Source organism: Rutidosis leptorrhynchoides, chromosome 7 (genome assembly GCF_046630445.1).
Source record: "Rutidosis leptorrhynchoides isolate AG116_Rl617_1_P2 chromosome 7, CSIRO_AGI_Rlap_v1, whole genome shotgun sequence".
NCBI lineage: Eukaryota > Viridiplantae > Streptophyta > Magnoliopsida > Asterales > Asteraceae > Rutidosis > Rutidosis leptorrhynchoides.
This window is the reverse complement of record NC_092339.1, coordinates 246,141,482-246,167,075: the sequence shown is the minus strand read 5'-3', so window position 1 is coordinate 246,167,075 and position 25,594 is coordinate 246,141,482. Positions and strand designations below refer to the sequence as shown.

The 25,594-nt window shown below is 33.7% G+C and overlaps 1 protein-coding gene across 1 annotated transcript; it reads left to right on the top strand.

Annotated features, from left to right (window-relative positions):
• Window positions 1-999: 999 nt before the first annotated feature.
• LOC139859939 (F-box/FBD/LRR-repeat protein At1g13570-like) lies at window positions 1,000-25,206 on the top strand. The gene is made up of 4 exons (XM_071848718.1): window positions 1,000-1,042; window positions 1,553-2,106; window positions 24,575-24,796; window positions 24,913-25,206. Exons 1-4 carry the CDS (start codon window positions 1,000-1,002, stop codon window positions 25,204-25,206), a joined length of 1,113 nt encoding a protein of 370 aa, XP_071704819.1.
• Window positions 25,207-25,594: the final 388 nt, after the last annotated feature.

The following is a 25,594-nucleotide window of genomic DNA, read 5'->3' as shown; positions in this document are numbered from 1 at the left end:
AAACAAGATAAAGATAAAATAATTAGATAAACACAAAATATAAAATTTAAAAATAAACCAAATCCATATATGGAATTCCAATCCGTGCATATTGTAGACATAGTTTTCTTTCCTTAACCACGTACTAGCTTGTTTCCATATTATTGTTTCAATCATCCAGGCCCATCCCATTCTCTATTGGGCCGCACACTATACTCCCTGAAATACCCATCCAATGTCTTCAGTTCAACCCCATTTGTAAGCCCAATATTGATTAAACTAGATTATGCATCATATCTTATATTGCAACCTGTGATTAATCATTTCAATACAATTCATTCCTTCAATTGCATTTCTGACTGGTGTTTCTACGAATCTATCCTAGAAATACAAATCAAAAACAAATATTTTGTACTCGTATAATCAGTTTTGCAATTAACTCCTTATTAAGTTAGGGTTCATTAACCTTTTTTCCGGGTGCAGGTGGATAATAATCCTGCTGATCAGAAAATAGTTAGGTTATAGTGTTTGAGATGGATTCATCCTTAATTGTGAAGCTTGGTACGTTTCAACTTTTATTCTTTGATATGAGATTTAATTTTCTGTTCGAGTTTATTATATTCTGTAGATTAATTAATTTTATTAATTATGTCTTACCTTCTTTATTCCGTAGGATGATCAGTTTACGAATTTTAGTTTGAATGTGTATATACTGAAGTATTTACTATTAAGATTTAGATTACAAGTACTAAAAAATAAAAGCAAGAAATATGATTTGATATGGATCACTTTAGCAGCTTTTCGATCTGTTATTTACACAGGGTTTATATTACAGGTTTTTATTTTTATTTTTTATTTTTATATCTATATAGATTATCTAATTTAGTTAAGGTGTCTAATCGTAGTTTGAAGATCGGTTTGGTTATGTAATTCTGTAGATTAATCAACAATGAATGTCTTGCAAACCTATAATGCAATAACTCTTAATAGAGATATTTACGCATGCATTTGTTTTTGAATATGGTTGTTCCTGATAACATTGGTGTTGAAGAACAAGATCAATGTATGGTGTTGTTTGGGGTTTGTTTTCTTTTTTAACTGCATAAGTACATAATTTTTATTTTTGTTTTATATACTTGGGTATCCAACCCACTTTTTATATTAGCAACTATAAAACGGGTAGTCCAGAGTCATCATGGGTGAACCTTAGCTTCGTGATACTTTTTTGCGCCTATATATGATTCAGGGACCTTTACGTACTTTCACTCATAGCTGAGATCAAGTCTATACCACTAGGCTACCACCATCGTCGTTTAAATAGATAAATTTATATTTCATCTTTCAGCTTTTAAGCTACATTGTCTTTTGGGTCAAAATGTTAACATATCTTGTTAACTACATGGATAAGAAATGAGTAGTGCAGATAAAACACATATTTTTTTCTGTTACAAAACAGTCTATCTCCAAGAAAATAAATTAGGAGTATGAGCAATGGTAACTTCTTCCATGTATCTTGATGAATTTGGTTTATTTCAAATAACTCATTGTTGGTTTTTTTTGAATCTAATGATAGATAATCATAAGAGGATGTTTGTAACGTCTGCTGAAACGAATAATCTCAGTAAATTGCCAGACAACTTGGTAGACTCTATCTTAGAACGGCTCCCTATCCAAGATGCTGTTAGAACTAGCATTCTATCAAGAAACTGGAGGTACACATGGACCACGATGAGGTTACTGGTTCTTGATGAGCATTTCTCTAATAAGTTGGCCAAAAATGGTACTTTTGGTTATAGTGGGTTTATAAGGGTGATAAACCAACTCTTTTACTTTCTTAAGGCTCCAATCTTGAAGGTGCATCTCTTCATACCAAAGATGCTTCTTGATATCTTCCAAGAAGTCAATCAATGGATTTTAAGGTTGTCACGAGACTGTGTTAGAAAACTCGTACTTATAAATTCAAATCAAAGTTACCAACTTCCATCATATTTGTTTTATTGTTCAGAATTGAGATATTTAAAACTTAAAAACTGTATCTTTAAGCCTCCACTCGAGTTTCAAGGATTTGTCTATCTCGAAGTTCTCTGGCTCCAGAATATTGCATTTGGGGCTAATTTAAGTGAAACTGTAATTAAATTACCACAACTTAAGAAGTTGTATCTGGTTTTATGCAACAATGTTTACAATTTTTGTTGGAAGCTAAACTTAATTTTGGGCTATGTGTTTTGGATATGGGCTTGCAAGTATACAAGTATATGGATCAAGATTGTAGTCTAATATCTAGAAACTTCATGTAATGTGTAGTAGTGAAAGTGTGTAGAAAAATCTTGTAAAATATCTAAAGATAATACTTAGAAAATATCTAGATAATGCTTAGAAAATATCTAGATATTAGTAGATGATGGAGAGTTCTAGACTACTCCATTGAGTAGTATAAATAGAGGGCTTCACCCCTCATTTGTAATCAAGCAAAGCAAAGCAAATCAAGTAATAAATAAAGCCTTCAAGATCAATCAAACATCTAAATAATCAATCCTCTCTTCCACAAATAATATACACATAACCTCCTATTTCTAACAAATTGGTATCAAGAGCTTGGTTCGACAAGATGATGGCCAACAATGTCATCACATTTCCTCGCCTCACAAAGGATAATTATGATCGATGGAGCATCCAAATGAAGACCTTCCTAGGTGGACAAGACCTATGGGAGATTGTGGAGAAAGGCTATGAGGAACCTACTGAAAAAGGTTCTCTCAGCAAGGAGAAAAAACTATTGAAGACCAACGATCAAAAGGATCTTTCCATCATCGAACAAAGTGTAGATGATGGAGCTTTTGAGAAAATTGCAAGTGCAACCACCGCCAAGAAAGCATGGGAGATCTTGGAGAATTCTCACAAGGGAGTTGAAAAGGTGAAAAAGGTTCGATTACAAACACTACGAGGTGAGTTCGAATCCTTAAATAAGAAAGACTCAGAATCAATTTTTGATTATTTTACAAGAGTCTTGGCGGTTGTCAATCAATTAAAGAGGAATGGTGAAACTCTAAGTGATGTAAGAGTCATTGAGAAGATTCTTAGATCATTAGATTCAAAATTCGACTATATAGTCGTAGCCATCGAAGAATCTAAAGATCTAGAATCAATGACTATCGATGAACTCATGGGTTCACTACAAGCCCATGAAGAGAGGTTTAATAAGAAAAGTAAAGAGCCTTTGGAGCAAGCTTTACAAGCAAAACTCTCTTTCAAGGAAGAGAGTAGTGAAAAGACTCATCAAATGAGTCAACGAGGTCGTGGTCAAGTACGTGGCTGAGGACGAGGACAAGGATATATCAAACGTGGAGGTTATAGTTCTTACAAAAATGAAGAAAGAAGTCAAGATTTTCACCCGACAAGAGGCCGAGGGAGAGGCTACACAAGTAGAAGGCCAAGGTATGACAATTCTCAAACCAAATGCTATAATTGTCATAAATTTGGCCACTATGCTTTGGAATGCGAGAAGTCAAACAATTACGTGCAAGAAAGAGCAAATTTAGTGCAAGAAGATACCGAAGCCGTGAAAAACACTTTGTTACTAGCATGCAAAGGTGAAGATAACGGAGAATCAAATTTGTGGTATCTCGACACGGGTGCAAGCAACCATATGTGCGGTGACAAAAACATGTTTGTGGAGTTAGATTAGGTAATTAGTGGAAATATCACCTTCGGAGATTCCTCTAAAGTCCCGGTTAAAGGCAAAGGTAAGATTCTCATCCGCTTGAAAAATGGAAGGCATCAATTTATCTCTAACGTGTATTATGTGCCCAATATGAAGACGAATATACTGAGTATTGGACAACTCTTCGAGAAAGGCTATGATATTCACATGATAAATCGTACCCTTTCTTTAAGAGACCAAAAAGGAGGTTTGATTGCTAAGGTGCCAATGTCAACGAATAGGATGTTCATGCTAAATATTCAACATGACATTTCAAGATGTTTAAAAGCATGTTTCAAAGATAATTCTTGGCTTTGGCACATGAGATATGGGCACTTAAATTTTGGAGGCTTAAAATTATTATCAAGTAAAGGAATGGTGAAGGGTTTGCCTCCAATTAATCATCCGGATCAAATATGTGAGGGATGCCTTCTAGGAAAGCACTTCCGAAACAGTTTTCCAACAGAAGCTTCTAGTAGAGCGAAGAAACCTCTAGAACTTATTCACACGGATGTGTGTGGACCCATAAGCCCACGTTCTTTTGTTAAAATAGATATTTTCTTCTATTCATTGATGATTTTAGTCGAAAGACATGGGTCTATTTTCTAAAAGAGAAGTCGGAAGCTTTTGGAATGTTCAAGAAGTTTAAAGCATTTGTGGAGAATCAAAGTGGTCTCACCATAAAGGCGATGAGATCCGATCGTGGAGGATAGTTCACATCCAGGGAATTCAAGGAATTTTGCGACAATAACGGGTTACGACGTCCTCTAACTCTTCTGTATTCACCTCAACAAAATGGTGTTGCTGAAAGAAAAAATAGGACCATTCTTGATATGGCTCGGAGTATGTTAAAGAGCAAAAGGATGCCTAAGGAGTTTTGGGCTGAGGCAGTGGACTGTGCGATCTATCTAGCAAATCGCTCGCCCACTAGAAGCATCAAGAACAAAACGCCCATTGAAGCTTGGAGTGGAAGGAATCCCGGCATCTCACACCTTCGAGTGTTCGGAAGTGTGGCATATGCTCATGCACCAGATCAGAAGAGGACGAAGCTCGATGATAAAAGCGAGAAACTCATATTCGTGGGCTATGACTCAAGTTCGAAGGGTTACAAGCTATACAATCCCAAGAATGGTAAAGTAATCTCAAGTCGAGACGTGGTGTTCGATGAAGAAGCAGCATGGGATTGGAATGTTCCCGAAGAGGAGAACTACGATTTTCTCCCATATCCGTTCGAGAGTACTATAAGGAATGAAGAATATCTAGAGGTTCAAGAACCTTCTAGTACACCATCTCCACACTCACCACATACTCCAATCACACCAGATAAAGCGACACCAACATCAGGAGAAGAATCAAGTAGGCTACAACATCACACAAGGAGCATTAGGGAGTTGTACGAGGTAACCCAACCTATGGAGGATCTATCATTGTTCTGCCTTCTTGTCGATTGTGTGCCTATACGTGGATGACTTGATATTCACCGGTAGTAATCCCAAAATGTTTGAGGAGTTCAAGAAAACAATGGTTCGGGAGTTCGAGATGACCGACATTGGACTTATGGCTTACTATCTTGGGATCAAGGTAAAACAAAAGAAAGAAGGAATATTCATATCCCAAGAAGGTTATGTGAATGAGGTGCTCAAGAAGTTTAAGATGAATAACTGCAAGTCAATGAACACACCAGTGGATTGCAATTTCAAATTGTCAAAAGATGATGAAGGATACTTGGTGGACCCAACACAATATAAGAGTTTGGTTGGAAGTCTGAGGTACCTAACCTGCACGAGGCCAGATATTCTCTACGGAGTTGGAATAGTAAGTTGATACCTGGAAGCACCTACAATAAATCACTTGAAGGCGGCCAAGAGGATACTTCGCTACATCAAAGGTACGATTGACTATGACCTATTTTATTCGCCTTTTGATCACTTCAAGCTAGTTGGATACAGTGATAGTGATTGGGCTGGAGACATAGATGATCGTAAGAGTACGAGTGGTTTCGTGTTCTATATGGGAGATACGGCGTTCACATGGAGCTCGAAGAAGCAACCCATTGTGACTCTGTCAACGTGTGAAGCCGAGTTTGTAGCAACAACATCGTGCACCTGTCATGCAGTGTGGCTGAGAAAGTTACTGAATGAGCTTAAGTTTTGTCAAAAGGAAGCCACGGAGATATATGTGGATAACAAGTCTGCGATTGTTCTAACAAAGAATCCAGTCTTCCATGATCGAAGCAAGCACATCGATACGAGATACCATTACATCAGGGAGTGTGTAACAAATAAAGAGGTGCAGATAAAGTACGCGAAGTCATTTGACCAAGTTGCTGATATTTTCACAAAGCCTCTAAAACACGAGACGTTTCAGAGATTACGGAATATGCTCGGAGTGACGAAATCAAGTTTAAGGGGGGCTGTTGGAAGCTAAACTTGATTTTGGGCTATGTGTTTTGGATATGGGCTTGCAAGTATACAAGTATATGGATCAAGATTGTAGTCCAATATCTAGAAACTTCATGTAATGTGTAGTAGTGAAAGTGTGTAGAAAAATCTTGTAAAATATCTAAAGATAATACTTAGAAAATATCTAGATAATGCTTAGGAAATATCTAGATATTAGTAGATGATGGAGAGTTCTAGACTACTCCATTGAGTAGTATAAATAGAGGGCTTCACCCCACATTTGTAATCAAGCAAAGCAAAGCAAATCAAGTAATAAACAAAGCTTTCAAGATCAATCAAACATCTAAATCATCAATCCTCTCTTCCACAAATAATATACACATAACCTCCTATTTCTAACAATTTTAACATCACGGCTACAAAACTGGAAATTCTAAGGGTCGTATATTGCCGTGATGCCATGTTTCTTCAGTTAATGCATAGTCAATGGCTTACTATGGTTGCGTTGATTACCATCAAATGAATTACACGAGTTCAAGAAGTAAATCTAGCCACAATTTTAAGTAAGCCTTATCTTGCATCTTTATCTATGGATGGGTGCTTTCTCAAGGTATAATTTGAACTTTAAATTATAAAATTTAATATTTGTTCTACATTATTGATAATGCTAAAAACGAACATATATTTCATAGCATTATTCCTCAAGAAAGACAAGCTTTTAGTTGCAATTGTTCTATTTACAAGTGATATTCGTTTAAATAATAAAAGGTGAAGACAAAAGACAGATTCGACGAATTGAAGACGCAAAAGACCAAAAAGCTCAAAAGTACAAAAGACAATCAAAGAGGTTCCAATTATTGATAAGAAACGTCTCGAAATTACAAGAGTACAAGATTCAAAACGCAAAGTACAAGATATTAAATTGTACGCAAGGACGTTCGAAAATCCGGAACCGGGACCAGAGTCAACTCTCAACGCTCGACGCAACGGACTAAAAATTACAAGTTAACTATGCACATAAATATAATATAATATTTAAATAATTCTTATAATTATTTAATATATTATATTTATTTAAAACCGTCGGTAAACAAAGAGCCAAACTCCTCTGAGCTGTAATTTCAAACTCCGCGACTCGCGGAGTTTGAAGGCAAAAATGCCGCGAGTCGCGGAGCCCCAAAAGTCGAAAATCCCTATAAAAGCAAACGAATTCTGATCGCAAAAATGACAAAAAAAATTCATCCATCTCTCTATCTATATCGTATATATTTATATTTTAATTTTAATTTTAATTTTAATTTTAATCCTAATAATAAGGGTATGTTAGCGAATGTTGTAAGGGTGTAAGTCGAAATTCTGTCCGTGTAACGCTACGCTATTTTTAATCATTGTAAGTTATGTTCAACCTTTTTACATTAATGTCTCGTAGCTAAGTTATTATTATGCTTATTTAATCCGAAGTAATCATGAAGTTGGGCTAATTACTAAAATTGGGTAATTGGGCTTTGTACCATAATTGGGGTTTGGACAAAAGAACGACACTTGTGGAAATTAGACTATGGGCTATTAATGGGTTTTATATTAACTAAACAATATCTTGTTAATTTAATATACAAACTTATAATTCGACGTATTTATATATAACCACATACGCTTGACTGGGTACGGTGGGCGTGATATCTATAAATACCAATAATTATTCATTTTACCGGATACGGAACTGGATTAATAGTTAATAGACTTGTTGAAACAGGGGTGAATTACATTCAAGGGTAATTGGTGTAATTGTTAACAAAGTAGTAAAACCTTGGTTTACACGCAGTCGATAACCTGGTGTATTCATTAAACAAAGTATTAAAACCTTGTTACAATTCGAATCCCCAATTAGTTGGAATATTTGACTTCGGGAATAAGAATAATTTGACGAAGGCTTTCGCTCTTTATATTTATGACTGATGGACTATTATAGACAAATCCGTATGGACATATTAAATAATCCAGGACAAAGGACAATTAACCCATGGGCATAAAACTAAAATCAACACGTCAAACATCATGATTACGGAAGTTTAAATAAGCATAATTCTTTTATTTCATATTTAATTTCCTTTATTTTATATTTAATTGCACTTCTAATTATCGCATTTTTATTGTTATTGTATTTAATTACACTTTTAATCATCGTACTTTTTAATTATCGCAAGTTTATTTTATCGCACTTTTATTATTCGCAATTTCATTATCGTTATTTACTTTATGCTTTAATTTAAAGTCTTGAATTTATTTGGTTTTAACTGCGAATAAAGTTTTAAAATCGACAAACCGGTCATTAAACGGTAAAAAAACCCCCCTTTATAATAATAATATTACTTATATATATTTATATTTCTATAAAAGTAAACTAATATAGCGTTAAGCTTTGTTTAAAAAGATTCCCTGTGGAACGAACCGGACTTACTAAAAACTACACTACTGTACGATTAGGTACACTGCCTATAAGTGTTGTAGCAAGGTTTAAGTATATCCATTCTCTAAATAAATAAATATCTTGTGTAAAAATGTATCGTATTTAATAGTATTTCCTGCTAAAATTTAATAGTATTTTATACCCCTTAGCTTTGACATCAAGTATTTTTGGCGCCGCTGCCGGGGAGTCTCTTAAAAGCCAGAAGCGCAACGCTACATAAAAATTTTTTTTTATGTATTTTTAAGATTTTATTAAATATTTAAGTTTTATAAAGTTTCTTTATTTTTATTTTATAAAAACATAAGTTTTATTTAAGTATTTTGTTTTTATTTAAAAACATAAAAAAAAATATATATATATATAAATCTAGTTTTAAGCATTTTATTTATTAAAATTATAAAGTAGTTCTATTTTATTTAAGTTTTTAAAATATAAGTTTTTATTATACACATATTTTTTTTTATAAACAGAAAAATTAAAAACAGAAAAAAAAACGCGTAAATTTCCTGTTCCAGAGTTGAAAACTGGAACCCCGCGACTCGCGGGGTTTGCAGCTTTAAATACCGCAACTCGCGGAGTAATTCTGACACGCGACAGAAACCCTGAACTGCATTTATTACGGATAATTATTAATTAAAATTATTATTAACCCTAATTATTATTATTATTATAATTAGTTTTATTTTAATTTAAGTTTTATTTAATTTATATTTTAGTTTATTAAGTTTAATTAAATTATAAAATTAATAGTTTAATAAAATAAATAATATAAAAATAATATTTTTATAAAAATTGTAATTTTTACAACTTTTTGTATATTTTTATATTTTGTCACTTTTTAATCGTTTTAGCGTAACTTTTGTATTTTTAGCTTATATTTAGTTTTAAACTTAGTTTTTGCCATAGTTATTTTTACTTCTAGATTTTTAGGCTTTGCCGTAGAATTCCTTAAGTGCTTTTTCTTTAGACTAAGAATTTTGCGACGCCTTTTTAAGTTTTAGTTTCTTTTTAAGTTATTTCCATTTGGGATATAGTTTTACTTGTAAGCTTTAATATTTTTAGACACCTTTTACCTATGTATCAATTATCATTCCAATTAGTAATCTCAATTTGCGATTATAATTTTAAGTTAGTTGTAGTAATAAGGTTAGGTTAGTCAAGTATTTTTAATTTTTATAAGTTTCTTTTATTTTTCCGTCACCTTTTATTTTTCAACCATTTTTTCTTTTTCGACCTTTTTCGACGAACTCTTTTTCTTTCTTATTTCTCGCTATTCTAGTTTTTAGGACATAGATTTTTATTCTACTTCTTATCTAATTTTCTTAAAATTACGAAAATTTATTTTAAGTGGTTAAATTGATAGACATCAAAATTTTCTGGTTCGTAGTAATAGTTGGATTTGTACGTGGACCGGGTTATTGGAGCCAAACAATCCTCAATTATATTGAGACCAAACGAATCCTGCCCCTCTGCTGCATCTTTTGGCTATTCGAAACGTGGGCAAAATCAGAAAAGTCTATTAATTGGATAACTTATTATAATTTTTCTTTCTTTTTAAAAACTAATAGGATATTCAGTGAATGCACCGAGCAAGACGATCACCACCTTTTGTACGTTCACCACCTGTAACTAGATCAAGACATTTAGCAAATATAACCACCGTTGATTTTTCTTTAGAATCGTCATCCAGTCGACCAAGTACTTCACTTTAAATTTCCGATAATCCATTTTTTGAACCCGACCTCACAATTGAGAATCCGGAGAATATTCAGGAATGATTCGTAGATCCTGAACCACTAAACTTTCCTCCGGAACCACCAATCATTCAAACAGAGATTGTTGAGGAACGAACCATTAAATCAGAATCCTCTAGTGATTTCGATTCAACAAATTCAATTATGGAGAATCTGGAACCTTTAAGTATGGAAGACCGAATGAGAGCTAAACGCACTGGCCAAGGTCACGCAATTACTCATCCAGACATTAATGCGCCAGATTATAAAATCAAAGGACAAATTCTACACATGGTGACTAATCAATGCCAATTTAGTGGTGCACCGAAGGAAGATCCAAATGAACATTTACGTACCTTTAATAGGATCTGCACACTATTTAAAATCAGACAAGTGGAGGATGAACAGATATATCTCATGTTATTTCTCTGGACTTTAAAGGGAGAAGCCAAAGATTGGTTAGAATCGTTACCTGAAGGGGCGATTGATACATGGGATGTTTTAGTTGACAAATTCCTTAAACAATTCTTTCCTGCATCTAAAGCCGTAAGACTTCAAGCAGAAATTGTTACGTTCACACAGAAACCAAATGAAACTCTATATGAGGCGTGGACTAGATATGGAAAGTTATTAAGAGGATGTCCGCAACATGGTTTAGACACCTGTCAAATAGTACAAATATTCTACCAAGGATGCGACATCACTACAAGGAAAGACATAGATATAGCACCTGGTGGTTCTATTATGAAGAAAACCGAAACTGATGCTTACAAAATTATTGATAACACTGCTTCCCACTCACATGAGTGGCACCAAGAAAAAGATATCGTTAGATCATCTAAAGCAGCTAGAGCCGATTCTAGCCATGACTTAGATTCCATTTCCGCAAAGATAGATGCTGTGGCGAGACGAATGGAAAAGATGACTAAAGATATTCACTCAATACGAATTAGTTGTGAGCAGTGTGGAGGACCACATTTGACAAAATATTGTCTCAGTATTGAATTAACAATGGAACAAAGAGAGAATATTTCATACATAAACCAAAGGCCTGGAAATAATTATCAGAATAATTATCAACCGCCAAGACCGATTTACAATCAAAACCAGAATTATAACAGAAATATTCCATACAACAACCAACAAGGTCCTAGCAATCAACAAGTATCCAATAATACTTACAATCAGCAAAGACCTAATTTTCAAAACAAACCACCACAACAAACCGATGATAAAAAGCCGAATTTAGAAGATATGATGACGAAGCTAGTTGAAACTCAAACGCAGTTTTTCACATCTCAAAAATAAACCAATGAACAAAATGGTCAAGCATTTAGAAATCAACAAGCTTCTATTCAAAATCTAGAACAAGAAGTAAGTAACCTAGCAAGGTTAATAGGTGAAAGAAAACTGGGAAGTCTACCTAGTGATACAAATGCTAACCCCCGGAATGAAACAGCTAAAGCCATTACCACAAGAAGTGGTACAACACTTAAAGCACCAGAAATACCTGTAACTTCTAATGAAACTATTCCTACTCCACAAGAACCACAACCTGATCAAGATAAGGAAAAAGAACCGGTAGTTGAAAAGGTTAATGAAGATAACACAGTTAAGGCTAAACCTTATGTTAAACCATACCAACCACCACTTCCTTACCCGAGTAAAATGAAGAAAGAGAAACTTGAAGCCAAGCAATCCAAATTCTTGGATATGTTTAAACAGATAAATGTAAATCTTCCTTTCATTGATGTGATTTCAGGAATGCCTAGATATGCTAAATTCTTGAAAGATCTAATCTCAAATAGAAAGAAAATGGAAGAACTCTCGGCTGTTACTATGAATGCTAATTGTTCAGCAGTGCTGTTGAATAAGACACCAGAAAAACTATCTGATCCAGGAAGTTTCACAATTCCATGTTTTCTGGGTAGTCTTAGTTCAATAGAAGCATTAGCAGACTTAGGTGCTAGTATAAATCTAATGCCATATTCACTATACACTAAACTAGACCTTGGAGAATTGAAACCAACCAGAATAAGCATACAACTAGCTGACAGATCAATAAAATATTCTAGAGGGATAATGGAGAACATGCTAGTTAAAGTTGGTACTTTAGTATTTCCAGTAGATTTTGTTGCTCTGGACATGGAAGAAGATTCTCAAGTTCCTCTCATATTAGGAAGACCATTCTTAAACACGGCTAAAGCAATGATAGACGTGTTCGGTAAGAAATTGACCCTAAGTATAGAGGATGAGAGTGTTACCTTTTTCAGTTGATAGAGCAATGCAACAACCACAATCTGCAGATGATACATGTTATTATATTCAAACTATAGATGCACATGCAGAATTATTAGAAGAATTTCCAGAATTACAAGGAACAGGAGAATGTTCTTTAGGAGAAGGTAATGAACCAATTGATGAAGCTGAAACGTTAGCTACACTTATAGCTAATGGATATGAACCAACAACAGAAGAAATTCAAATGCTAAAAGAAGAAGACAGATATCGATATAAATCATCGATAGAAGAACCTCCGAAATTAGAGTTAAAGCCACTTCCAAACCATTTGGAATACGCTTATTTACATGGTGAATCTGAATTACCTGTAATAATATCGTCTTCTCTTACTGAAAATGAGAAATCACAACTCATTTCTGTGTTGAAAGCTCATAAACCAGCCATTGCATGGAAGATTCATGATATTAAAGGAATAAGTCCTTCGTATTGCACACATAAAATCCTTATGGAAGAAGGTCATAAAACGTATGTGCAACGCCAACGAAGACTAAATCCTAATATGCAAGATGTAGTTAAGAAAGAGATTATTAAACTGCTAGACGCAGGTCTAATTTATCCAATCTCTGATAGTCCATGGGTAAGCCCAGTTCAATGCGTGCCTAAGAAGGGTGGCATGACTGTCATTACAAATGAGAAAAATGAACTTATTCCTACTAGGACTGTAACAGGATGGCGTGTATGTATTGATTATAGAAAATTAAATGACGCCACCAGAAAAGATCACTTTCCCTTACCTTTCATAGATCAAATGTTGGAAAGATTAGCCGGAAATAGTTACTATTGTTTTCTAGATGGATTTTCCGGATATTTTCAAATTCCAATAGCACCCGAAGATCAAGATAAAACCACATTCACGTGCCCTTATGGTACTTTTGCTTACAAACGCATTCCATTTGGACTTTGCAACGCCCCTGCAACCTTTCAAAGGTGTATGATGGCGATTTTTCATGACATGATAGAAGAATGCATGGAAGTATTCATGGATGACTTTTCAGTCTTCGGTGATACATTTGAATCATGTCTAGTTAATCTTGAACGAATGCTTATTAGATGCGAACAATCAAATCTAGTACTTAATTGGGAGAAATGCCATTTCATGGTTAAAGAAGGCATCGTTCTTGGACATAAAATTTCAAAAGAAGGAATTGAAGTGGATAGAGCTAAAGTAGATGTAATTGCTAAACTTCCACATCCCACCAATGTTAGAGGAGTTAGGAGTTTTCTAGGGCATGCCGGTTTTTACCGACGTTTCATAAAAGATTTTTCTAAAATTGCCACTCCTATGAATAAACTCCTAGAAAAGGATGCTCCATTCATCTTTTCAGATGAGTGTATCAAATCTTTTAATATTCTTAAAGAAAAACTCACTAATGCGCCGATCATGATCACACCAAATTGGAATCTACCATTTGAACTAATGTGCGATGCAAGTGATTTTGCAATGGGAGCCGTTTTAGGACAAAGGATTGAAAAACGATTTCAACCTATATATTATGCTAGTAAGACGTTACAAGGAGCACAAACGAACTATACAACTACTGAAAAAGAACTTCTTGCTATTGTCTTTGCTTTTGACAAATTTCGATCATATCTCGTTCTAGCAAAAACGGTGGTCTATACCGACCATTCTGCTCTTAGATACCTATTTTCAAAACAAGATGCTAAACCAAGATTAATCCGTTGGATCTTACTCTTACAAGAGTTTGATATTGAAATTCGAGATAAAAGAGGAGCAGAAAATCTCACCGCTGATCATCTTTCTCGTCTTGAAAATCCTGAATTAGAAGTTCTAAATGAATCGGTCATACAAGACAACTTTCCTGACGAATATCTATTGAAGATAGATTATAATGAAATTCCATGGTTTGCAGACTATGCAAACTACTTAGTTTGTGGATTCCTTGAGAAAGGATTATCGTACCAAAAACGAAAGAAATTCTTCAGTGATATAAAACACTATTTCTGGGAAGATCCACATCTATTTAAAAGTTGTCCCGATGGAATAATACGCCGATGTGTATTTAGAGATGAAGCTAGTAAAATATTAAACCATTGTCACACAGGACCAACAGGAGGGCATTATGGGCCTCAACTAACAGCAAGAAAAGTTTATGATGCTGGATTCTATTGGCCTACAATTTACAAAGATGCACACCTTCTTTGCAAATCCTGTGATGCTTGTCAAAGGGCCGGAAAAATAGGTCAACGTGATAAAATGCCAAAAAATGTCATCCAAGTATGTGAAGTATTTGACATTTGGGGTATTGACTTTATGGGTCCATTTCCAAAATCTCATAATAATCTATATATACTCGTAGCCATTGATTATGTATCTAAATGGGCGGAAACACAAGCTCTCCCAACTAACGATGCACGAGTTGTAGTCAACTTTTTAAAACGTCTTTTTGCAAGGTTTGGAACACCGAAAGCTTTAATAAGTGATCGGGGTACTCATTTCTGTAATAATCAACTTGAGAAAGTTCTTAAAAGATATGGAGTAACTCATAAAATCTCCACCGCATATCATCCACAAACAAGTGGACAAGTTGAAAATACCAACCGAGCTTTAAAACGTATTCTAGAGAAAACCGTAGGATCAAATCCAAAGGAATGGTCCATTAAATTGGAGGATGCACTCTGGGCTTTTAGAACAGCCTACAAAACTCCAATTGGAACCACACCTTTTAGACTTGTTTATGGAAAAGCATGTCATCTTCCAGTAGAAATTGAACACAAAGCATTTTGGGCTTTGAAGACATGTAATCTTGATTTACATGAAGCCGGACGTCTACGATTAAGTCAACTAAACGAATTAGAAGAATTAAGACATGAAGCATACGAAAATTCGTTAATCTATAAAGAAAGAACGAAGAAATGGCATGATAAAAGAATCAGAAGTTCAAAAGAATTTAAAGAAGGAGACAGAGTTCTTCTTTTCAATTCACGATTCAAGCTATTTCCTGGAAAATTGAAATCAAGATGGTCTGGGCCATTCATAGTCAAAAGAGTTTTCCCATACGGAACGATAGAATTGATAAATTCAAATGGGATTGAATTTAAAGTTAATGGTCACAGAGTTAAACATTACATACATGATCCGATGGAAGTTGACAATGAAGTTAATCATAATTTCACCACCCAAGAAAACCTTCAAAATGAAAACATAAATATGTTATCAACAACATATGAAAAATCAAAACTGGAATATAGGGAGGATTCAAATTTGAGTGATGAAGAAGAATTCCTATACAAACCTCCCATTCCAAGAAACGAAGAAAAATGTGAACAAGAAATTCAAATAGAAATGAAAGAACCAAGGAAAGAACACCCGAAAAAGGTTTACGAACCAACTCGACTTACTAAAGCAGGAGACCCGGGTGAATTTATCATTTCTTGCTTACTTAATGATGGTGCTGTATATAATGGACTCGCAGATTTAGGAGCAAGTGCAAATATTATGCCTCTTTCCTTATACAAAAGATTAGGCATGGGTAAATTAAAACCAACCAAAATAGGTGTTCAATCATTTGACCAAACCATTAAGCACCCGGTTGGAATAGCAAATAATTTACTTGTTAACGTGGGAAGTTTGACCTTTGTTGCAAACTTCATAGTGATTAATATGGAGGAAAACCTTGATATTCCTCTAATTCTAGGTCGCCCATTTTTAGCAACCACCGAGGCATTCATTGATGTAAGAGAAGGTAGAATAACACTTAGGAATGGTGATACATCGATCACCTTTGTGAACTGAAAGTTTAGATCTCCACAAACCAAAACTGTTAGACCAATAAAAATGCATAAGTGTGGGGAAGATGAAGAAACACTTAATGATGATCTAATCACAAAGAATGCCGTTGATGATACGAAATTAGATGAACCCATTTTTAACAGTTCAACGAAGAAACTTTATAAAAGGATTCACGATGCTAAGATTAAAGGAAACTTTAAGTTATATAACCGATTAATATCCAATTTATAGTCAAAAGAAAAGGCAATGTTAGTTGAATTTGTGAAAGTTACGGAGGAAATCAACAAATGGATTGAAGTAAAAGTCAAAGACATACAAGTTGTTGAAGATTCAATTGAAAATAATGTTAATCACAATTTCAACTAAGTATAGGGGGTTTATGTATTTCTGTTAGAGTTAGATTGTCTGTTTTCGTGTAGTTCTCGAAAATGGAACCCGAATGGTCTTTCCCTAGCAGACCCTAAAGAACTAGTCTTCTCCCCCCATTCTGAATTTTTATTTTTTTAGGTTTTTACGAAATGAAGACTGCCTATGAACTAAACCACGGTCTAATGCTACACGCTTTGATCACTAAACGAAATAATGACATACTACCGAGTGAATTAGTATCAGTAGTCAGAGAAAGAATGGACGAAGTTAGAAAAGAATCCAGATGCGAAGATAATAAGTTACAATTTGGTAAAGGAAAATCTAAATCCGCAGCGAAAAGAAGAGCACGACACCTAGAAAGATGTCACAAATGCGGAAAATGGTCACATGGAGGTAAATGTTCAAATAATCAAACCTATTCAAACACCGAATTTGTTACTTTATGCAGAGACGGACCATTCATATGTTTAGAAGAAAAGACACTAAATGCTCGAGGTTACGCCTATGTAGCCATGGAAAACCAATTAAACCGACTATCTTATGAATGAGATAGATCATATAACTAAGAAATCTATTTCACAGGTATGTCTGTACAGTTTTTATTTTATTTTTTTTATTTTTAACCTTTTGATAATAAACGCTAATTTGTTCGCTATAAAGTATTAAATTGGTATTGAATAAAATTAGGTTTGGCGACCGAAATTATTGATATCATTCAAAAATTTATTACATCACTGCGAAATTTAACGTTTATTCTTAAGGTATAAATATCTTTAATCAATCAACCCAAAATATTTCAAAAATTCGTCATGAGTTAAATTAGGTTTTGGAACCGAAATTACTTTACCGAAAAGAGGGGCGCATATTTTTGATAATATTTGATTGATTAAAGTGGGATAAAAAGCCAAAAAGATTTTTAATTTTATTTTTACCATGTTTTTAAAAATTAATATTTAAATCTTAAATTAATATTGTAAACTTTGTAAAAACAATATATTTAAAATTATAAATATTTGAAAAAAAATTAATATAAGTTTGGTGTGAATTTATAATATGAATTTTTAAATTAAGTTTGGTGTAATTTTTTAATTTTTAAAAAATATGAATTTTTAATTTTATGCATTTCAAGTTGTAAGTTTGGTGTGAATTTTTAATATTAATTTTGAATTTATATTTAAATTGTGTGAATTTAAAAACAAAAATTTACTTTATCTCATTAAGTTAAAAATATGATTTTTAAAATTCGTCGTAAGTTGAAGACTAGGTCTTTGAACCGATATTGCTTTACCCGAGGGAGGGACGAGAACTTTTATTATCATTATTTTTAATCTTATTGAATTAAAGTATGCCAAAAACATTAAAAAAACCAAAAATCTTAGCTTTTAAAACAATCGCTACAAAAAGACAAATTTTAAAATTTTGTCGAGGGACGGACTAGGACATCGATCCGAAACGACCTCGTCCTAAATAACAAGGGAAACAAAATTTTAAAATTAATTACTTAATTGTTTTAATTAGTATAAGATATATATATAAAAAAAAAAAAAAAACCAAACTCCGCGACTCGCAGAGTTTGTAGGCTTAAATTCCGCGACTCGCAGAGGGACCAAGACCCAAAAAAAATAAAACGTAAAAAAACAGATCAGTTCATTCCCCACACCACAAAACACAAAACTGCCGAAAAAACCTGCGCGAAAAACCCGAAAAATACACCCCAAAATCACAATTTTTAACCGTTAATCACCAAATTTTTTACTAAAATCATGTTGAGAAGGATGCTATCAAGGAATTACTCAAGAAAAACGGTAAATTTCTACACCTAAACACCATTTAATCCGAAATTTGGTGTTCTTGAGCAATTTTTTTCCCAATTTGATTTTGATGCTTTTTAGTGTAATTATGCTTAAATTGTTTATGTATTATGCTTGTATAACCTAGATTGATGCTATTTAACATGATTAGAAGCCTTAAACTTCAAATTTTGAGTAATCTAGGGTTTGTGTTCTTGAGCAAATTTGGGGCTTTTTGATATAAACAGGTTATGGCCGATTTTTGTCATGAATTGTTGCTAAATTAAGTAGTGTAACATGTTTAGGTAGTTAAATGATCCAAACTTTGAGCCTAAATATGATTTTGAGAATTAAAGTGGACTTTTTCAAAGTCTAAAATTCATGAACTTGATTTTTGAGAGATAATGCCATTTGAGACTTGTTTAATTGCTAGTAATGATTATTTTGACATGTTATTTGAGTTAAATGCTTATGAACTTGGCGAACATTTTCGTATATGCTTATTTGAAAAAGTGTAGATTTGATAAAAATGTGAAAATGAGCTTAAGTTTGATATAAATTGATCATGTCATTGTAATTATTTTGATTGATGATTTTGCTGACACTAATGCATATTTGGATGCACAAAAATTGTGTTTGATGTGTTTTGCAGACTGAAAGGGGTGAATCTTCATCCCAAGCCCGCAATGCTCCTGCTGAGAATGCGGAACAACAGGAGGTGGATAACTACTACAAGCAGGATATACCTCATCCAGTCATGACCTTTTCTGATATGCACTTGGAAGAGTTGCACCCGAACCTGAGATTTGACAGACTTTGGATAGATTATCCAAAATACCAAAGGAGTTTGCATAGTCTTCATTCTAAGGTTATTGAGGTACCGAGGGTCATAGAATGGGGACCCTTAGAAGCTGTAGAATTGGCCGGACCAATTAGGGAATTACTTGTACAGAGGTATGGTAATTCTACTTTTAATGACTGGGTACGTTTATTCACCATGCGTAGACCTGTATATAAAGTATGGTGTGAAGAATTGTTATGTAGTATAGAGTTGAATGATCGGGTAGCTAGTTTAACCGATCGATCTTTTATTAGATTTTTGTTAGGCGGTTCGATGCGCCACATGTCTTTACTGGACATGGCTCAGGATTTACGTATATATACGCCTGAGGAGTTAGCATCTGCCGATTGTAGAGGATTGATACTAAATGTTAGAAAGATAGATGAAAATTTTGATACACACGGTGTGTGGAGTCAAATGACAAGCCATCACCGTTTCAAAGGGGGAAATTACTCTTATTTGGATATAGATAGAGCCGAATTAAGAGTGATTCATAGGTTTTTAGCTAATTCGATTACACAAAGGGGTAAGAACAAGGAAAAAGTAAATGAACAGGATTTGTTTTACCATATGTGTATTCGAGACCCACAAAGCGCTGTAAGTATACCGTATTGTGTGGGTTATTATTTATCAGCTATGGTTCGGGGGATGAGACCGCATAGCATAACAGGAGGTGGTATTTTTATTACTTTGGTTGCTGAATATCTCGGTGTGGATATAAGTCGGGGGGATTATTAGTGGAAGAACCAGAACCCCGCGATACTATAGGTTTAAATGTATACCATGGTGCGAAAGTTTTGAAGAGGCGAAATAACGCCGCAGTACCATACCATGGTAGACATCCACAGGTTGAGAGAAACCAACAGCAAGGTAATGTAGGAGGGGGGAATTAGATGCAAGAAATGCAAAGGTTTATAGCTTCTCAGGAGTACGAAAATGCTAGACAGAGAGCATTTGAAGATTGGCAAGTTCATCAGAACCAAATCATAGCTCATTGCCAACATATAGGTAGAAACTATATTCCTACACTGAAACCCATCTTCCTTCCCTGGTCTATAGAGATGTAGCCACCGTATCCTACGTATAACCCTGCCGAAGCATTCTATAGCACCTATGGTTATGCTTGGAACCCCTATTGGTATCAATATCATCCCTAGTCTACTTATTATTTTTTTTTATTTTGTAATTTGTAATGATTGATACGTTTAATACTTTTGTTAATATTGTAATCATTTTTATAATTGTCTAACTTTTATTCTTAGATTTTAATAATTTTTGAATGTGGGGTAATATACCAAACTTCAAAAATATGTATATATGTTTGCAGTTTATCTTATGTACACAACAGGGTAAAACAACGCATTTTCAAAGACTGGCATTAAGTTCAGCAAAAGCAACTAATTTTGACGACAAGATGCAAAATATATGTGAAATAACAACAAGACGGAATGAACAAATGATGTGCACCATTTATCATTCAGCAAACAAACGCCAATATATTTGGAAACTTTGGTAAAAAGTTAATCATTTTCACACAAATCACCCTCAATAATTTAAATTGTTACTGATTTCTTGCAAATGAGGGCATTGCAAGATCTTAAGTGTGGGAAGGGGTTAAATTCTTTCGGATTTTAAAATTTTTATCTTAAACACTTGGTTACCATTAAAAATACTAGTAAAGCAGTAGTTGTATTAGAATCTAGTGCTCTCTGATAATAAAGAACAGCCCTAGTCTTATATACTGACTACCCAATTCTAGTAAATTTTTTCAAAATTTTCAATTAAATGAACTCAAAATCATGTTTATACATATTTATGAACGATAAAACTAGGTTTTAACACTGAAATTATTGTTACCTCAAAAAGGACATAAATTGAGAAACAAACTAAAATGTTAAAATTCATTTAAAATGGAATAGAGGACGATAAAAAGGAAAATAAAAGCCAAGTGTGGGAATATTTACCAAGTTATCCTAAACATATGTCACATATATCTGTAACAAATAACTGAAAATACTTTTGCTTTGGATTAAACTAAACTGTTTTACCCGATGAAAGAAAAGAAAGATGGATCTACACGATGAATCAATTCCATCATTAAAAGGAAGTAAAGTCTTCCGAAAAAGACACGCGCTTCTTGATTTAGGTCATGAAGTTGTCGTCCAGACCAGCTGTAGGTTGACGAAAAATCCAGAAAAGTCATCACTAAAATCAGCAGGAAATCCACGGACCTCAGCATTAAACAAGGTCGCCAAGTGGTCAGATTTATCCTAACCATGAGAAGGATTTATCTTGTACAATGGGGGGGCACCATGCAAATTAGCTGGATAAGACTAATGAATCAGATCCCCAGAAAGGATAATCTCCTTAAAGATTAAAAATCAGCTTTTAAGACTGATATTACTCAATCCTTGAGATTGACCTTAAAGATTGAGAATTACAAACTCATGGAATTCAATGATATCTAAACTCGAGCTTAAACGAGAAAATATTTTGATCAAAATTACAAACCGATTTGTTTTCTGAAAACCCTATTTTCAATGCGTTCATTACCATTTAACGTAAAATCCTAGGAATTCACCTGGAATTCATTAGGTCACCTGAACCAAATCGGGTGTCAACCGTAAGAACGGTGGTTTCATAGTGGTCAAAGACAGGACCTTGTGCCATACCGAAAAATTATAAGGGTGAGCTTTACTATTGCTCCTACCAAGGATAGTAATTGCGTCCGACACGTTATAGACCATAATTAAAAGCATGTCAGGGGACATTGCCTTAACAGTTGCTTGTTCAACGCTTTCCTTTACAACCGGACGGTAGTTTACCAAAAGGTAATATACGGGACAAGTAAACTGGATGTGTTGCTTTCCAAATACAAGGTTAGCAAGTGGGTGACACAAAACCATAAATTTTGAGCTAAAATTTTCAAATCTGAAACCCACCAAACCCACAAAAATATTTTGCAAACACCGGTAAAGGGTTATCCCGGAAAACTTATCTAGGGTAAAAACTAGATTTAATTTTTAAAAGATCAAATGTTTTCATAAAGATCCAATTTCCTTAATGGATCTAAATTTTTATAGTCATGTGGGACTGTAAACCATATCGTTACTACCATTGTTTATACCACCGTATAGAAATCACTGATGTACAAAGTGTGAAGAATAAAGAAGTGATTCTAGTATTTCAAGACAATATTGCTTGAGGACAAGCAACGCTTAAGTGTGGGAATATTTGATAATGCTAAAAATGAACATATATTTCATAGCATTATTCCTCAAGAAAGACAAGCTTTTAGTTGCAATTGTTCTATTTACAAGTGATATTCGTTTAAATAATAAAAGGTGAAGACAAAAGACAGATTCAACGAATTGAAGACGCAAACGACCAAAAAGCTCAAAAGTACAAAAGACAATCAAAGAGGTTCCAATTATTGATAAGAAACGTCTCGAAATTACAAGAGTACAAGATTCAAAACGCAAAGTACAAGATATTAAATTGTACGCAAGGACGTTCGAAAATCCAGAACCGGGACCAGAGTCAACTCTCAACGCTCGACGCAACGGACTAAAAATTACAAGTTAACTATGCACATAAATATAATATAATATTTAAATAATTCTTATAATTATTTAATATATTATATTTATTTAAAACCGTCGGTAAACAAAGAGCCAAACTCCTCTGAGCTGTAATTTCAAACTCCGCGACTCGCGGAGTTTGAAGGCAAAAATGCCGCGAGTCGCGGAGCCCCAAAAGTCGAAAATCCCTATAAAAGCAAATGAATTCTGATCGCAAAAATGACAAAAAAAATCCATCCATCTCTCTATCTATATCGTATATATTTATATTTATATTTTAATTTTAATTTTAATTTTAATTTTAATCCTAATAATAAGGGTATGTTAGCGAATGTTGTAAGGGTGTAAGTCGAAATTCTGTCCGTGTAACGCTACACTATTTTTAATCATTGTAAGTTATGTTCAACCTTTTTACATTAATGTCTCGTAGCTAAGTTTTTATTATGCTTATTTAATCCGAAGTAATCATGATGTTGGGCTAATTACTAAAATTGGGTAATTGGGCTTTGTACCATAATTGGGGTTTGGACAAAAGAACGACACTTGTGGAAATTAGACTATGGGCTATTAATGGGTTTTATATTAACTAAACAATATCTTGTTAATTTAATATACAAACTTATAATTCGACGTATTTATATATAACCACATACGCTTGACTGGGTACGGTGGGCGGGATATCTATAAATACTAATAATTATTCATTTTACCGGATACGGAACTGGATTAATAGTTAATAGACTTGTTGAAACATGGGTGAATTACATTCAAGGGTAATTGGTGTAATTGTTAACAAAGTAGTAAAACCTTGGTTTACACGCAGTCGATAACCTGGTGTATTCATTAAACAAAGTATTAAAACCTTGTCACAATTCGAATCCCCAATTAGTTGGAATATTTGACTTCGGGAATAAGAATAATTTGACGAAGGCTTTCGCTCTTTATATTTATGACTGATGGACTATTATGGACAAATCCGTATGGACATATTAAATAATCCAGGACAAAGGACAATTAACCCATGGGCATAAAACTAAAATCAACACGTCAAACATCATGATTACGGAAGTTTAAATAAGCATAATTCTTTTATTTCATATTTAATTTCCTTTATTTTATATTTAATTGCACTTCTAATTATCGCATTTTTATTGTTATTGTATTTAATTGCACTTTTAATCATCGTACTTTTTAATTATCGCAAGTTTATTTTATCGCACTTTTATTATTCGCAATTTCATTATCGTTATTTACTTTATGCTTTAATTTAAAGTCTTGTATTTATTTGGTTTTAACTGCGACTAAAGTTTTAAAATCGACAAACCGGTAAAAAAACCCCCCTTTATGATAATAATATTACTTATATATATATTTGTATTTCTATAAAAGTAAACTAATATAGCGTTAAGCTTTGTTTAAAAAGATTCCCTGTGGAACGAACCGGACTTACTAAAAACTACACTACTGTACGATTAGGTACACTGCCTATAAGTGTTGTAGCAAGGTTTAAGTATATCCATTCTCTAAATAAATAAATATCTTGTGTAAAAATGTATCGTATTTAATAGTATTTCCTGCTAAAATTTAATAGTATTTTATACCCCTTAGCTTTGACATCAATTATATCAAGTTTGAGCAAAAGAACTTCACTTTTTTTTAGTTCAATGTATGCTCGTTTTTAGAACTTCTTGAAGTCTCACTTTTACCCCTACAGTTTTCTATTGCAGAAAATATTCCCAATTGGCTTCCACGCGCAGCTGATAGATTAGCGAGACTCCAATTTTATAACTTTAATTTTAGTGCCCTGGATCAACTTCAAGGTGCTTTATTCATGCTTCGAAATTCACCTAACTTAGAACAACTCAGTGTGATTTTGGGCTTGGTAAAGAGTGCTAAACTTTTTCTGTTTATTTTTCTGTGTGTGTCCGAGGCCGTATTTATATAGTAATTTAAGGCAAGTATAACTAATGCATGGTATCCTTTTGAATGTATTTCTAGGGTCTTCGAAACATGCATTTGGATGAGAAATCAGCACTAACTTATTTGGCAGCTTCTGAAAGTTTTGATCAATCACTGAATCGACTAAAAACTATAAATATGAAACTTATAACAGGATCAAGACCACTTTTGCTTTTTATAAAGCTTTTACTTGATCATTCTCCCGCTCTTGAAGTGTTATCAATCCAACTGAGTGTAACATGTAATGTTCATGAGAAGTATAACTTTGCTAAGGATGTTATGCGGCTTCCACGAGCTTCCTCGAAAGTAGAGCTTCTCTTCTTGGACCCGTAAGCGCAATCCATTAAAGACTTATGATTACATTGAAATTTCTTTGTAGTGTGATTATATGCAAGTTATTCATCCATTTTCTTTTTCGATGATGTTATGTATTATGTATATATATGCTGTGGGACATGACAATAAATACATGAAACTGGAAAGCTGGTTTATGCAGAATCCTAGTCTCTATTTATATGAAAGTGATAAGATTTTTCATGTTCGGGTTATCCGGTAGGGTGAGTATTTTTAGTCCAGTGTACGTGGTCAAACTGGATTAATCCATGATCGTTTCAAACTCTACCCTGGTCAAAACAAGATTCGAACTTGAGACCTTAAAAATCTCACGGCCATATAATATGATAAACCGATGATTGGGAAGAAACGAGTTTTGATTTACAAT

Coding starts and splice junctions, on each gene's coding strand:
- LOC139859939 (XM_071848718.1), top strand. CDS start 1,000: ATGGTTGTTCCTGATAACATTGGTGTTGAAGAACAAGATCAAT. Junction 1,043..1,552: donor TGTTGAAGAACAAGATCAAT/GTATGGTGTTGT, acceptor ATCTAATGATAG/ATAATCATAAGAGGATGTTT. Junction 24,797..24,912: donor TCAGTGTGATTTTGGGCTTG/GTAAAGAGTGCT, acceptor ATGTATTTCTAG/GGTCTTCGAAACATGCATTT.